Consider the following 14,758-nt stretch of genomic DNA (forward strand, 5'->3'; position numbering starts at 1 on the left):
CCAACCGCAGCGTAGTGAAGCATCACACGGTAAGTAAACGGTATAACAGTATGAAAGTCCATGCGAATATTTACTGGTTATACGCAAGGGAAACCAGTATTTCCGGTAAAGTTCATATGTGAGGACCGCATTGTCCATATTATATAGTCCATCTTGGCTAAGGGACGCATGGTGGAAGAAAGCGATCAGACGAAGCATAATGGCGCAAAATGAAACGCAATGAAGTTACCAGAATTTGGCTCTAAGATAGAGCGCTTTTTTACCAAGGTTTTCTGGCCATTTGCTTTCCGTCCTCGCACTCTCCTCCAGTATGCACACCTTGTTAGCCGGTCGTACGTAGGTGCCATCAGCTGTCTTGACCTTCACCGTCCGAATGATTCCGTCGTCTCCAGGGTAGACTTGGATTACTCTGGCAAGAGTCCAGGATCCTCGGGGCAGCTTATCGTCGACTAGGGTGACAAGATCACCAGCAGCAACTATCTCACCATCCCGACGCCATTTGGAGCGTAGCGTCAAGGTGGGGAGGTACTCCTTCAGCCATCTCTGGTTGACTCGGTTGGCTACCACTTGTACACGCTTCCATCTCTGGCGGCTGTTGATATCACGGTCGTCATCTCGGCAAGGTGACAGCCCCTCGGCGGCACGCCCAAAGATGAAGTGATTGGGCGTCAGGGCCTCGAAGTCGTTGACATCTTCGCTAGCGTAGGTCAAAGGCCTATTGTTGACTATGGCCTGGACCTCCACTAGAGCAGTTCTCAGGACAGCCTCGCTAACTTGGACATTAGCGATCACAGTTGACAGGGCCTTCTTCACGGATCTGACGAGGCGCTCCCAGGCACCACCGAAGTGTGGCGCTGTCGGCGGATTGAAGTACCATTCTATCTTCAGTGGCGTGACGTACTGTAGTATCTTGTCATGGTCAAGCTGTTGAAGACATCGACGCAATTCTGTATTCGCCCCGACGAAATTTGTCCCGTTATCGCTGAAGATTCTTCTTGGTTGTGATCTCATGCCAATAAATCGACGCAGGCATAGTAGAAAGTCGTCTGTAGACAGGGAATCCGCTAGTTCGAGGTGGACGGCTCTGACACTCATACAAGTGAAAAGACACCCCCAGCGCTTCACTGAAGACCTCCGCTGTGTGACTACAATTGGGCCAAAGTAGTCAATCCCCGTATGGTAGAAGGCGCCAGCAGCAGCATTGAGTCGGCAGGTGGGTAGATCGGCCATCATAGGCTGAACGGGCTTCAGGCGTTTCCTCCGACATGTAATACAATCCTTAATGACCGATCTAGCCGTGGTCCTTCCCTGTAAAGGCCAGTACTTCTGTCGTGTCTCAGCTATTAGTTGTTCCCTTCCACAGTGGGCTTGTGACGAGTGGATGTCTTGTAGTAACAGCTTGGTCAGACGATTTCTCGGTAGCAGCAACTGATGCTTGGCTTCTTGATTGATATCTGCTTTCCTTAGCCGGCCACCTACGCGTAGATGGATCCCATCATGAAACGGCTGCAGTGGCGACAATGGATGCTTTGGGCTAAGCATACCATCTTCCTTTAGCTCTCTCCAGGCCTCGGGATAGGCCTCCCTTTGTGCGTGCTGTATCCACAGATGCTCAGCGTCCTCCCACTCCTCTGCTGTTATCTCTGATGATGTAATGGCCTTTACTCCAAGTCTTGGCAATTTTGACGCAAAGTTCCGGTAGGCCCTCAGGATCCACGCTGTTCTTCTGACTAGACCTCGCCATGTGCTGAAATAATCCACCTTCACCAATGATGCGATTTCGAATTCGTATCGATAGATGAACTTCTCAGATTTCTCTCCGATCAGCAAGACTGAGGCAGTAGCGGCTTTCCTCACTTCAGGGTCATCAGGTTTCAGTTGGCTGTTCGGGATGACCTGTTCAGGCCAATCTTGCTCATCTTTTGATAGGAACGTTGGTCCTGTAAACCAAGCGTGTTCCATGGTCAGGTCATCAGCCTTCATCCCCCGTGAGCAATAGTCCGCTGGATTCTGGGCAGTTGGGATGTATCTCCATTCCTCAAATTGGGTGAACTCCCTTATCTCTGCCACACGATTTCCGATGAATGGTTTGAACCTCTTGCTTTCATTGCGTATGTAGGCGAGTACTGTGGTGGAGTCCGTCCAAAATATTCGTCTCGTGATATTGATTGGTTGCAACTCCCTCATCAACGTTTCAGCTAGCCTGACTGCCAATACTGCTCCCTGTAGTTCCAGCCTTGGAATCGAGAGTTGAGGCTTTATGGGCGCTACACGCGTCTTCGCTGCGAGGAATGAGCACACGATCCTTCCCCCCTCCAAAGTATAGCGTAGGAAGGCCTTTCCTACGTCCCATCCGACACCAAGTGCTCGCTGCACCCGACCGAATTCAATAGGTCCAGGGGGCTGGATGGCCCTCTCTGTCTCTGGGATGTGTTGCATGACCTCTTTGGAGTTAGAGATGAACTTGTGAACTCTCCATCCACCCCTTTTCCCCAGCTCGATTACCTCATCTACAAAGCTCATCGCTACTGTAACAGACTGGATGCTCGAAACGAGATCGTCCATGTAATAGTCTTTCAGGTAAGCTTGTATAACCATCTTGGAGAAAGCGTTGATGTTATCTTCAGCTGTGCGACGTAAGGCGTAGTTACAACAGGTTGGGGAGTCCTTCGAGCCAAATATGTGAACAACCATCATCGAGGTGTCCGGTGGTCCGGGTGAGGTAGGGTCTTCTTTCCAAAGGAACCGCAATGAGTCAGCATCACTCCTTGGCACGTATACCTGGTGAAACATACCCTCGATGTCTCCAACCACAGCGACCCGGTATAGCCTAAACCGTTGCAACACTCCGAAAAGGTTATTCAGCAAGTCTGGTCCGGTGAGGAGGCTGTCATTTAGCGATTGACCTTGAAACTCGGAAGCCGCGTCGAAGACAACTCTAACCTTTCCTGGTTTGTTTGGATTAGTCACGCCGTGATGTGGAATATACCATGTCCTCTCGAAAGATTTCGCCTTATCTTCTTGGGTCAGTTTCACTGCGTGTCCTTTACTGATGTAACCCTCCATGGTTTTCATATACATCCTCTTACACTCAGGATCTCTGTGAAGACGTCTCTCTAGGCTGTTGTACCGGCGCATAGCTACAGCAAAGTTGTTGGGTAATGTCAATTCATCCGACTTCCACAGCATGGGAACTTCATAGTGACCATTTTCCAACAGACTGGTTTTCTCCTTTAACTGTTTAGCTGCCGCCCTATCCTGCAGTGACATCGGCTCCGATTCACTGCATGTAGTGCCGAACGACTCTGTATTCCAAAATCGCTCGACACTCTCGAGCAGCTGGTCGTCTTTCTTGAGAGTGCAGAGTATCTTTTTAGAGACACGATCTACTTTTGACTTTTCTGTCAATCCAATGATGGACCAGCCTAGTTGAGAGCGTGTTCCGTACGGCTGGTGCTTGTTTCCAATCACCACTTCGTTGGTTATATGTGCCTCTGGAACATTCGCGCCGATGAGTAGTTTAACATCTGAAGCATCAATATCTCTCAGTGGCAGATGTGACAGATGTTCCCACTCGGGCTGTATCTTCTGTGGCGGCGTCTCAAAGCTTGCAATGTCTAAAATCCTGGCATCAACTACACTCAAGGGTTTTGCATCAGGATCATCCACGGACTTCACTTGGAATGATACGATACGTGACGTCTTGGTAACATCTGGTCCGAGAGTCTTGAGCGTAAGTGGAACTGAGCGACCTTTCAAATTCAGCTGTTCCGCCAATGAGCTCTGGATGACAGTAATCTCGCTGGCGGAGTCCAATAGAGCGACAGTTCTCACGGTAATTCCATTCTTGGAGACGATAACTGGCACGAGAGGAAAACAAGTCTGCAAATCCCTTCCTCTATCCCTCCAATCTCCTTTTGACGAAGTCAATATGGTAGTGTTTACAGTCTTTTCAGCGGGACTATCATTTGTTCCTTCAGGCGGGATATGAAGCATCGTGTGATGTTTTCTACCACAGCCGTCTACCTGACATCAAACAGTAGACTTGCAGTTCTTAACTCTGTGTGGCTTAAGGCAGTTGTAACATACATTCAGCTGCTTTGCATCTTTCCTTCTGTCCGCGACAGATTTCTTGGTTAAAACGTTACACTTGTGAAGCGGATGTTGTTCGACTTTACACAAAGAGCATAGCTTCTGTGTCTTCTTGTCTGATGGGTCAGAGCGTCTCTCACCAGCTGCAGGTGTAGAAGTTGTACCCGAATTTGATCCTGCAGGCTCGAGTCGTTGATCACCTTGACCACTCTTCTTCGGCTGAGACGTTGTCCTCACCGCTGATTCTGTTGTACTTGTCTTCAACACGACTTTCTCCTTGCCTGAGACTTGAGTATTCGTCTTGTCTTTGTTGTCCCGCCGTCGGATAGCATACGGATTGTATTCGGCGGCAACGCATTGTCCCAACCAATCTTTAAAATCTATGAGATTCGGCTGTCGTTGTTGGGACACTTTGGTGATATAGCGGTTCCAATGCGTAATCCGATCTCCAGGAATCCGTCTAGCTACCCTCATCAGCACATCTGTACCCGTAATATCAGATAGATATCCTAGTGACGTCAGAGTGCTGATACAATCACGTACTCCCGTGTAGAGATTCCTCAGTGACGACGCATTAGCAGACTGTAGGACGGGACCATTAGTTATCTTCTCCAGATAAGCCGATGCAACTTTGTGTCTATGCCCAAACTGTGCCTTGAGTTCCTTCAAAGCCTAAGCGTAGTATCTCCCTGAGTGAGAAATTCCTTGGATAAATCGCTTGGCCTCTCCCTCCAAATGGCTGATAAGTAGGTCCATCCTTCGATTGTCCGACAGTCCTGGTTTCGTATGTACCTGCGCATAGAAAAGTTCAATAAACTTAGGCCAGTTTATAGGACTCCCGTCAAATTTCGGAATCGAAACAGGAGGAAGGTCTTTTTCCGAATTCAGACGGACAATAGACTGCAACAGTGACGACATTGTACCATCACTAGCATCCCCGGCATCTAACTTGGTCTCTTTCCCTATCTCCAAGCCAGAAATCCATCCATCCACTGCATCCTTCGACTGGAAGCCGGAAGCCGGCGTAATTCCGGTAGATATCTTGTGTACACCATCTCCATATGACGTAATTCCGGTGGTCCCACCATCTCCAGTAGGTGTCACTCCAGTCGGCAACACACCCTGGGTCCAATCAACTCCAGGCGGCAACCATCCTGGTGGCACACCATACATGTACATCGCACCATCTCCGGAAGTCTGGTATCCAGGCGGCGGTTGCATCACAGGTGGCACACCATACATGTACATCGCACCATCTCCGGACGTCGGGCATCCATACCGCGGCACCCCAGGTTTCACACCATCCCCAAGCGGCATAAATCCAGGTGGCTGTTGCATCGCAGTCTTCACACCATGCTGGGTTGCACCATCTCCGGACGTCGGGCATCTATAACGCGGCACCCCAGGTTTCACACCCTGTGTCGCACCATCCCCGTGCGGCATAAATCCAGGTGGCGGCATCCCAGGCTTCACATCCTGAGTAATGCCATCTCCAGACGACTGCAATCCAGGCGGCGGCATTCTAGGCTTCATACCATCTCCAGGCTTCACCAATGGCGACATCCGTGACAACCCACCATCCCCTGGCTGGAACCTCAATGGGGACCGACGACCGGCTGATGAAAGTGACAGATCTGGTGGAGGAGGCGCTGGCTGCAAGTACAAGTTAGAAAATTTAGGATCCAATTGTGCAGTTTTCCGTGGCAAGAAGGCAGTTTTCCGTAGCATCCCCGACGTCAAACCATCTCCGGGCGGGAACGTAGCAGGTGTCACCCCATCTCCAGGTTTGGTGACGAACGATGTTACAGCCGGCTTTCCATTCCCCGACTTGGTTGCCACCAACGACATAGCAGAACGACTATCTCCAGTCTTGGCTACGAATGACGATACAACAGGCTTACTATCTCCAATCCTGGTCAATACCGTAGATGATGTCCCAGGTGTAGGATCCCCGGACACCGATGGCAGCATAGCGGGTGTATGAGTTCGATCAGGCTCAGACTTGATCACTGAACCATCGCATCCCTCCGTAGCATCTTCTACTTTCCCAGCATCCGGCGGTATATCCGGCTTCTCGCCCTTTTCTGTATCGACATCTTCAGGAAGTTTGGAATCCTCTTCTGTTAGTCCAGATTCAGCTTCAGACTCCTCAGATTCAAGATCATCTTCCGATTCCTCTTCAATCTCTAACTTCCGATCACAATCACTGGTAATATAGCTGCAAGATCCCTCTGACCGTCGACTTTGATCTATCTGACTTGATTCAGGCTTCTCCACCTTGACTTCGATCTCCCCAACATTTTTCTCCGGCTTCCTGGCTGTGCTAACGATCCAATCCAGCACCCGACTCGAACTCAGAAGATCAGACTGAATACTAGTCCTTTTCTCGGAAGGATCCTCTCCTGACCTAGTATCCAAATGTTGAGTTATATTATCTAATATGTCCTCAGCATAGCCCTGCACCTGATTCTGCCAAGACTGGATCTTCATGAAAAATTCAGAGTCTTTTGCCAATTTAATATCGTCCGCAATCGAATCCATTTTAAGGACAGTATCTTTTATCCGCTCCTCGATCTGCCTGAGCAATGTTCTGCTTCCCCAGAGACTAATAATCTGTTCCGCCTTGTGAGCATTCCTAACCAATTTCTCCTTCAAGCCCTGTAATTCCACCTGAGATCGAAGACATCTATCCGTGGAAGAAGGCGGCAAGTAACTCCCAGTTTCATCGCATTCATAGGCATCAAGGTATGCTGGCCTACGTCGGTGCTCTCTACGTGGTCGATCCATGACTGATACTATGAGACTTTAATTCAGAAAAATAAAATCTCACCTCCGAACCGATCTATCAGCAACGTCTCCTATCCAACAAAGGAACATCAGCCTGTACCATCAGCGTAAAAGCGTCCTTAGTGATAATCTCGAAAATGATATCTGATCCAAAAGACCAACGACAGCAGTGCCTCCCGTAGTATAGGCCCAAGTAATGTGTCCGTTGTCCTTTGGCCTCAGCAAATTGTAAACTTTAATGCCTCAGCAACAGCGCCACCTAGTAGTTGAAACTCCTCGGTCCATAAAGTAGAGTCCAATACCGAAAAGTAAATCCAACAGGCAATTAACGCTCCCTATTGACAAGTAAGGCACTAAGTTTAGTTCAATACCACTAAAGAGATAATCATCACGACTGAAGCGCCATCTATCCGTCCACGAAGAAGTCCATGCATATATGTACCATTACCAAACTTAAAACTCACTTGGCAATGTTCAAAGTACTACCAAATTCCCATTCAGAAGTCACCTTCACCAAAACAATGACATTCTCCAAACCACAATGCCAATAAAGGTGATAAGTGTCGCCAATGGTAGTAGGCCCTTTCAAACAAGCAACAGTTTATAGTTGTACTCACTCGCCGATCCAAGTTTGACAGCTAAATCCACGTTTTATTCCGCATTCATTCCGATCAATAAAGCAGAGCGTCCGTGTGCTAAACCGTTGCGCGTATAGGCCGTATGTAGAATCCATGCATGTTGTAGAAATCTTCGAAAACAGCTGACTCCCAAAAGGTGCTTATCCAGGCTTCGCACCTGTTAGATGACCGAAGTACCGCGTGCTGATTGGCCGACTGGTTCGTGACGTGCGTGACGTCGAAAGGTGAAAGTTCACTTGATCCGAAGACAAAATCTCTGGGTTCCGAGAAGCTCCGATATAACGCATAAACAGTCTATACTGCTAAAAATGATCCTTTGCTTCACACAAAAGGCAATAGGTTCCATCCAAAATTCATGAACTATAGTAGGCAACCTTGGAGTGAAGGTTGAGCCGCAGCCATGGCTCGATCGGTGACGTCATATGGGTGGCACTCGCTCGCATAATAATTGAGGTGATATCAAAAACTAAATGTACATACCAATGTCCAAGTGAATGTAAAATTTCCGTGAAATCCAAATCCAATCCAAATCCAATGAATATAGTTCGTAACTTGCCAAAACGTGTAACTTCTAGCAAGAACTTTTGTGACTTTTGTTCGGGTTAGGACCCGAACAAGGGATAGAACATTGACTCCACACAACACAAGTGGTTTCCATATATAAAGTATATTTGTATTAGAATCGAATCCGAGCATGGAATCCGAGAAGAAGTGAAGTCCTACTAGAATCCTGGGTGAACTCAGGCTAGGGTACGCGTAGTCTTGTCTGTTCCTATCGATAATTACGATGAGAGAAGACGTATTAGATTTATATTAACCAACAGACGACGGTCACAAAAGTCTTTGACCCAGAAATATAGAATAAAGTTGAGGAAGATCTCCTTTTGGATTAGGCGGCCATGGCTGCGGGGCGCGAGTGCGCATGCCCACAGTCAGAATAATGTAAGGTTGAAAATATAGATGGCGAGAGCTCACCCAGGCCTAGTAAACGACAAAGAAGAAGAAAACCAGAACAACCAGTTATCTGCATATTTCATCGGTCATATTTTAATCCTCTGGAGCGCCATTCATGCCATTCCGATCGACTCTTCCCTCTTTTTTTCTTGGTGTTGATAAACTTTGCATGTTATCTTCGACACCACCGTGGTTCCTGATTCCCTAACGGAACATATTACGAGGCTGCTTTCAAGTGTGATTGATGCCCGGATTGATGTACGTTACGATATGCCTCCTTCAAATATGGGTCGATGACGAACTGAATTCTGGTCTACGAAAATGTTTTAGGACAATCTCCTTGCAGCTCGAACCTAACCAACCATATATGCGACTGCACATTGGAGTCTATTTTTAGCAATCACAAAAACTTACTTCGCGGCCCGTCCTAGAGTATAAGTTTATTTCGAACTACTGTACAAGGTGCTTGTGATTTACGGCGCATACAGCGCACCATATAACGGGGATTCCCAAAGACCTTGTCACCAGGAGTACTTCATGCGCACAACAATGCACACTATTAATATGAAAAACTCTCACCTGCCATTCAGGTAGCCACCCTGTAGCCAAGTTAGATTTTTCCGCGGATTTCCGCGGAATCCGCGTTTTATAACAGCCGGTTTTTCATCACGGTTTAAGCTTAAATGCATTTGGACTGGAATTCCTGGCTTTTTTCGAAAAACAGCTTCATTGGAAATCAAGCTTATGGCTCCAGCCAATCTAACGAACTAAAGGTGATTGTGACGATGTTGCCGTTCTTCAAGAATCGGAGGCTCGAAGAAAACGTCATCCGCCCATTTTTTATATACCTTAGTAAGCCTCAATAAATACTGCGCTGAAAGCACTGAGCGTTTTACATATATGAGTGGATCGACGCAACCAGTGCCCTTGTGCACGCAATGTCTTATTTTCGAATCGACCAATTATTACGTGTATTGTACATGTTTGACGTCAGGTATCACATATTGATTGATTCTAGTACCACAGTTTGTGAGAACACAATAGAGCCCGATACTTGTTCCAGTGGACATTTACCTACTTCTATGCCGTCTGGTACAGTTGACCCATGCGAGCCAAATGAACTTCTGGGACCATAAGTTTGAATGGGGACCCTGTTACAGGTCGGGCAAACCGCCACAATTGTGGAGGTCAGACCTGAAGGGTTAAGTAATATTCTTTGAACTGCAATGTACTGCATTAGCAATGCTGTAGTGATTGGATATTACCACATGTGCATTTCATTCTGACTTAATGAAAGATTAACTAACAGTTGCATGAATGGGGCGTTGTTAGAATGGGTACCTGTCGTTTCACAACACTGGCTTTTCATTATTGATTTTGATATTTAGGTGCATTTTCTACTCATTTATGTTGCTATGGAGTTAGCATTAACTACACGAGTAGTCGGTGAAATGGTACACAACCAGTTACCTTACCTTAGTGGAGTTCTGTACATTCTCGTCGGGCCGTACTCTGCAAGGGGAGGATGGAGGATATCGCTCTAGGGACAATTTGGAATTATCACTTTCTAATATTTGAGTGTGACAACGGCTTGCGAGCTAATTCTTTGATGTTTAAGAAAGGTAAGTTAACAAACTCGACACCTATCTTCCATCCAGAAATCTACATTATGTACTGAAGAATCAGACCATTCTCTTATGCTTGTGGTACACTACCACATATATGCATTGCAGCGTAGATGTGAGAGTGATTGAAATAAGTTTTTTATAATTTTGGCACTAAAAAATATGATCCGCAAATCCTTAAAGTGTTTCAGATGTCCGACTGCGACTCCCACTCAGCTTTGAGATTATTACACTGGCATCTCGAGACACCTTCAATACAACTAATTTGAAGAAAGATTTCACATAGATGAACTAATTTTACTTGTCACAAATAGTCGTATTGCAAGTCGAGAGCCGGGGCCTCCGACTTGGAATATGACTTTATTAATTTCTCCCTATGCTACGGTCCGGATAGTAAGCTCAAATATTCATGTGGACATTTTCACAGCTGGTTTATTGATGTGAAAATGTTCGTCGATTCAGTAAAATCGACAACATCACTATACATGTGAATTACAACAAACTCACCAGAAGAGGCCAGGTCATCATATTCCGACTGCGAACCGGCCACAGCAGGTTACGCCATCACCTGTTTACAAAGTTACGGATCGGAGACAACGACTTGTGCCCATGTGCCACGGAACCGATGACCGTGGCACACATCCTGACAAGATGTGCGAGATTGGCAGCTCTGAGAAAAGACATCTGGCCAGAAGGTACCAGCCTACAAGACCAGCTCTATGAAGACCTCCAACCGCTGCGAAACACCATAGAATACATCAGAAGATCGGACTTGACTGTCTAGAGCGAACGAGAAGAAGAAGAAGAAGAATACTATACATGTCTGAGTAATTCAGTCTCAAAAGTGAGTCGAAGTCGGCAGTCAGAAATTAATCTCTCTGTTATTAATCTCCTCCGCCGTTCCCCGATGACATCGTACTTTTGAGGTCAGCCCATGTTTTGTGTCTTTGCTTGATGAGTTTTTTAATTTTGCTAGTGAGAATCCCTACGTTTTGCTGATTGTCTATACTTCGGGTTCGACCACGTCCATCCACCTCGCCCGTCGTCGCCCTCTCCTTCTTCTCCTATATCTCCACCACGGTCTTTGCATTATATCAAAATACCCTACCCTTAAAGGGAGTACACGACCATGAGGTTCAGGATGGGTCTTGGTTGAGTTACTATGCACTCAGAAGGAGGCGAACGGTTCCCTTCGGTATGTCGAAATATTGCATTCAATGTTGATTTAATATTTTTGGGTCCATGGTGTAAAACAGTTGATTAATAATGTCTGTTAGATAAATCTGTTATGTTAATATCGTCATTTTAGTGATACTTTTATGAAAAGAAATGCTATCACTTAATTTAGGCTCACCATCGATCTCCTAAACTGACATCGGTAGAAAAGGAAATAGGCCCGCCATCAAGATCTCAAACGAAATAAACAAGGATTTGACATGGTAGGTCCCAACCATTTTGCCATCAAACATGTCAAACGATAAACAAGTACTTTGCAGTGTAGCCCACCCATCAAGCCATCAAATGATAAACAAGGACCAGGCATTCTAGCCCCACCCATCGCGGGAACGATAAACAAGGATCTTGTTTTGTAGCCGCACCCACCGAGAGAAACGATTAACAAGGACCTGGTATTGTAGCCCCACCCATCGAGAGAAAGGATAAACGAGGACCTGGCATTTTAGCCCCACCCATCGAGAGAAAGGGTAAACAAGTTACCTGGTATTGTAGCCCCACCCATAGCGAGAAACGATAAACAAGGACCCAGCGTTATTACTAATTGCCCCCATTCTGAAGCCAACACTCGGCACTATCGACCGAGCTTATGCCCTGAATAAACCCACAAGCTTCCAGCGGGATTGCTGGCTGCTTAATACCGATATCACAACACTCCCGCCGTTCGATGATAAATGAGTACCATCCATGTCTCCAAGTCGCATTTCAAATGAACACAGTGAATACAAACTGCTTTCTAGTTACTCAATAAGTCATATTTCATTCATTCCGTACTTTAATTGACACTTATATTGTTTTGTGGTACCTAAGTTTTTTTCCGATTGCGAACCGGGGGAGGATGATTGCCCTTTAAAAGATCGTGTATTGAATCTTGTGAGAACACGAAATCCCGCACGTGCACGTCCCATTTATTTGAAATTTCAGCCAATGAAAGTGTGATTGTGTTTAGTAGTGACTAATGTAACAGCGGTTTTGTTTGGGCGGAGTAGATTCCATCGAGAGAAACGATAAACAAGGACCCAGCATTATAGCCCCACCAATAAAAGAGCAATAAATAAGGTCGTATCATTTTAGCCTCACCAATCGAAATACGATAAGCAAGAACTTAATGACTTGTGGCCCCATCCATCAAGAAAATGATAAACAAGGACTTGGCATTGTTGGCCCATCCATCGAAAACTTTTCAAGAAAAAATACATCACACATGTAATGCATCATGCTTCTGACGTTCTTTCCCATTATTATATTTCTCGCTACAAGAAAAGTATAGTGTCAATCCAGAATACTGAATCGTCTCACAGTAACAAATAATGCAGGTATTGCATAAAGGCCTGTGTAAACTGGAAACATTTTCACAACATCATTATCATATGTGTGCAACCTCCTTTTAACATTTCTACAACACGCATTTTTCCACTCTGTATATACACAGGCCAAAAAAGCTGCAATCTTTTCACATCATTTTCAGAATATTGGGGCAAATTGAGGGGGAAGGAGAGAATTTTGCTGGGAAAATAGAAGAAACAAAAGGAGGGAAGAGGGTTTTGAATACCCCTCCAGCAAGCAATTTTGGCTGTCATTGTCGTGAAGCGAAAGTGGCGGCGGAATGAAAAGCGCACCCTGGTTTGCCATTGTGCAGAGGCATATCCATAGTGATAGGACACTTCACGACAATCATCCTGAAGGAATCAGGGGTTAAAGTTCGCTTCTCCAGCCGTGCGCTTTGTGCCGGGCCGGAGAATCGAACATTAAACCCCTAAGGACGGACCCTTTCAAAAGAACTCCTTCGAACGGAAGAATGGACATCTGAGGAGCTAGTTACGAAAGTTTCGCCACTTGGTCTATTTCACATCACCTCAGGTAGATCACATGATGCAAAAAGGAAGTGTCCTCGGTATACACTACATTGTATTAAACATTTTTGCAACATTAAAATCTGAAAATTAGCAACAAAAATTGACCTGCCAGATAACCTACTTTTACAACATTCTCGCAACATCTACATGTTGTAAGCCTTTTTTGATCTATGAACAGTATCCAACATCGTGTTGTACTGTTAATGTTACTGTAAGAGTTACTGTAAGAGTTGCCATTGTGCAGAGGCATATCCATAGTGATAGGACACTTCACGACAATCGAATGGTTTATTTTTGACCACCCGATATACATGTGGATGAAAATTCATCAATTTTGCAACAAACAATATATTATAAAGCGGCAAGCATGTCGAACGAAAAATATTCTATGAAGAATCGATCGGATATTTTATTATGATATGTAGACGCATACCGATGGACGATCTGATACGATGGATCGACGATAGGGTAGATTGTGCTATGCATGCGCATACCGAGTGCGGCTGCAGCCTGTATACATTAGTGTACTGAACCAATTGTATCTCATCCTCGAAAAACCAGAGTCAGTCGTGTCCTCCTCCCCTCGCACACGTTACTGAGTTTAGTCGTTGGTGCCGAGTGTTGGCCTGAAGTTCAGGATGATGGCATATATAAGCGATTTGTTTATAGCGAGGGAAGTTCCTCAAATGCGAGCGATAACTTGGTGCCGATAATTGTGTACTTGAATAAATACTGCATTTGGTTTTGTCACTCCGTGAAGGAGAATGTACCATAAAACAGTTCGCAGTTTGAAATATAGATGAGTCGGACGAAATCTGCCAATCACACACAAAACCAGGTCAAAAGAAACCAAAACGAATGTTGTGCAATTTAGCATCGGAGGTATTTGTATTATGGACATCAATAAAACATCGTTTTTCAGGAATAGAAGCGTAGGATAACCTTCCCCACTTCAGGCAGCCGTCCGTTCTTCTTCAGCGCTGCATTTATTGACAGATTTTTGGAGTTTGTCGGCGTGTTTCCGCTGTTATTCAGCGCAATCTTGCTTGCATACATTGTATCAAATGTGATTTAACCACTGACATGTTGCTGAGAGGAAATACGAATTCATATTTTTATCTAGATTTTAGCTTCCAACACAAATACCTTCGTCAGGTGTACAAAAAAATAAAAATGAATATTATTTCTAATGCTATAACGCTTTAAAAATACATTCTTCTCAAAGCGCTTATACATCTTATTCCTCGGTCTTTCCTGACACCTTTCCGTCCAGTTTCGTCCATAGCTGTCCCAAATTTAAGCTTATAAGAACCACTCTGTTGTCTTCACTTCCAGACAGGGTCCTTGGGCTGGACAAAGAGAAACAGGTCTTCTATATCCTTAATTCTAGTGGTGAAACATTAACCCAAGCAGCCAACTTTATTTATGAAGCCTCACATAGCTTTCCATCAAAACTAAAACTTCAACTTAATAGATGTTGTCACTACTTTTCCACATCGTGCCTGCTTCCATTCCACTGTTTCATCTTTTGTAATATGCATATTTTATTTTGCTGTTATATGATTTCTCTGTA

General features: G+C 45.4%; 2 protein-coding genes across 3 annotated transcripts in view; one reads left to right on the forward strand and one right to left on the reverse strand.

The window, feature by feature from the left end:
• Window positions 1–225: 225 nt before the first annotated feature.
• Window positions 226–3,996, reverse strand: LOC135497105 (uncharacterized). Its single transcript, XM_064786826.1, has one exon. The coding sequence runs from the start codon at window positions 3,994–3,996 to the stop codon at window positions 226–228; it is 3,771 nt and encodes a 1,256-aa protein (XP_064642896.1).
• A 6,068-nt stretch (window positions 3,997–10,064) lies between these two features.
• Window positions 10,065–14,758, forward strand: part of LOC135488165 (unconventional myosin-XV-like) — a 100,697-nt gene continuing 96,003 nt past the window's right edge. Inside the window, exon 1 of one of the 2 annotated variants that reach the window (XM_064772645.1) lies at window positions 10,065–10,093. The gene's annotated coding sequence lies outside the window, so the exon portion shown is untranslated. The remainder of the gene's footprint in view (window positions 10,094–14,758) is intronic. The other variant, XM_064772653.1, reaches the window with a different exon arrangement.

The sequence above is a fragment of the Lineus longissimus genome, chromosome 1 (assembly GCF_910592395.1).
Source record: "Lineus longissimus chromosome 1, tnLinLong1.2, whole genome shotgun sequence".
In the NCBI taxonomy this organism is placed as follows: domain Eukaryota; kingdom Metazoa; phylum Nemertea; class Pilidiophora; order Heteronemertea; family Lineidae; genus Lineus; species Lineus longissimus.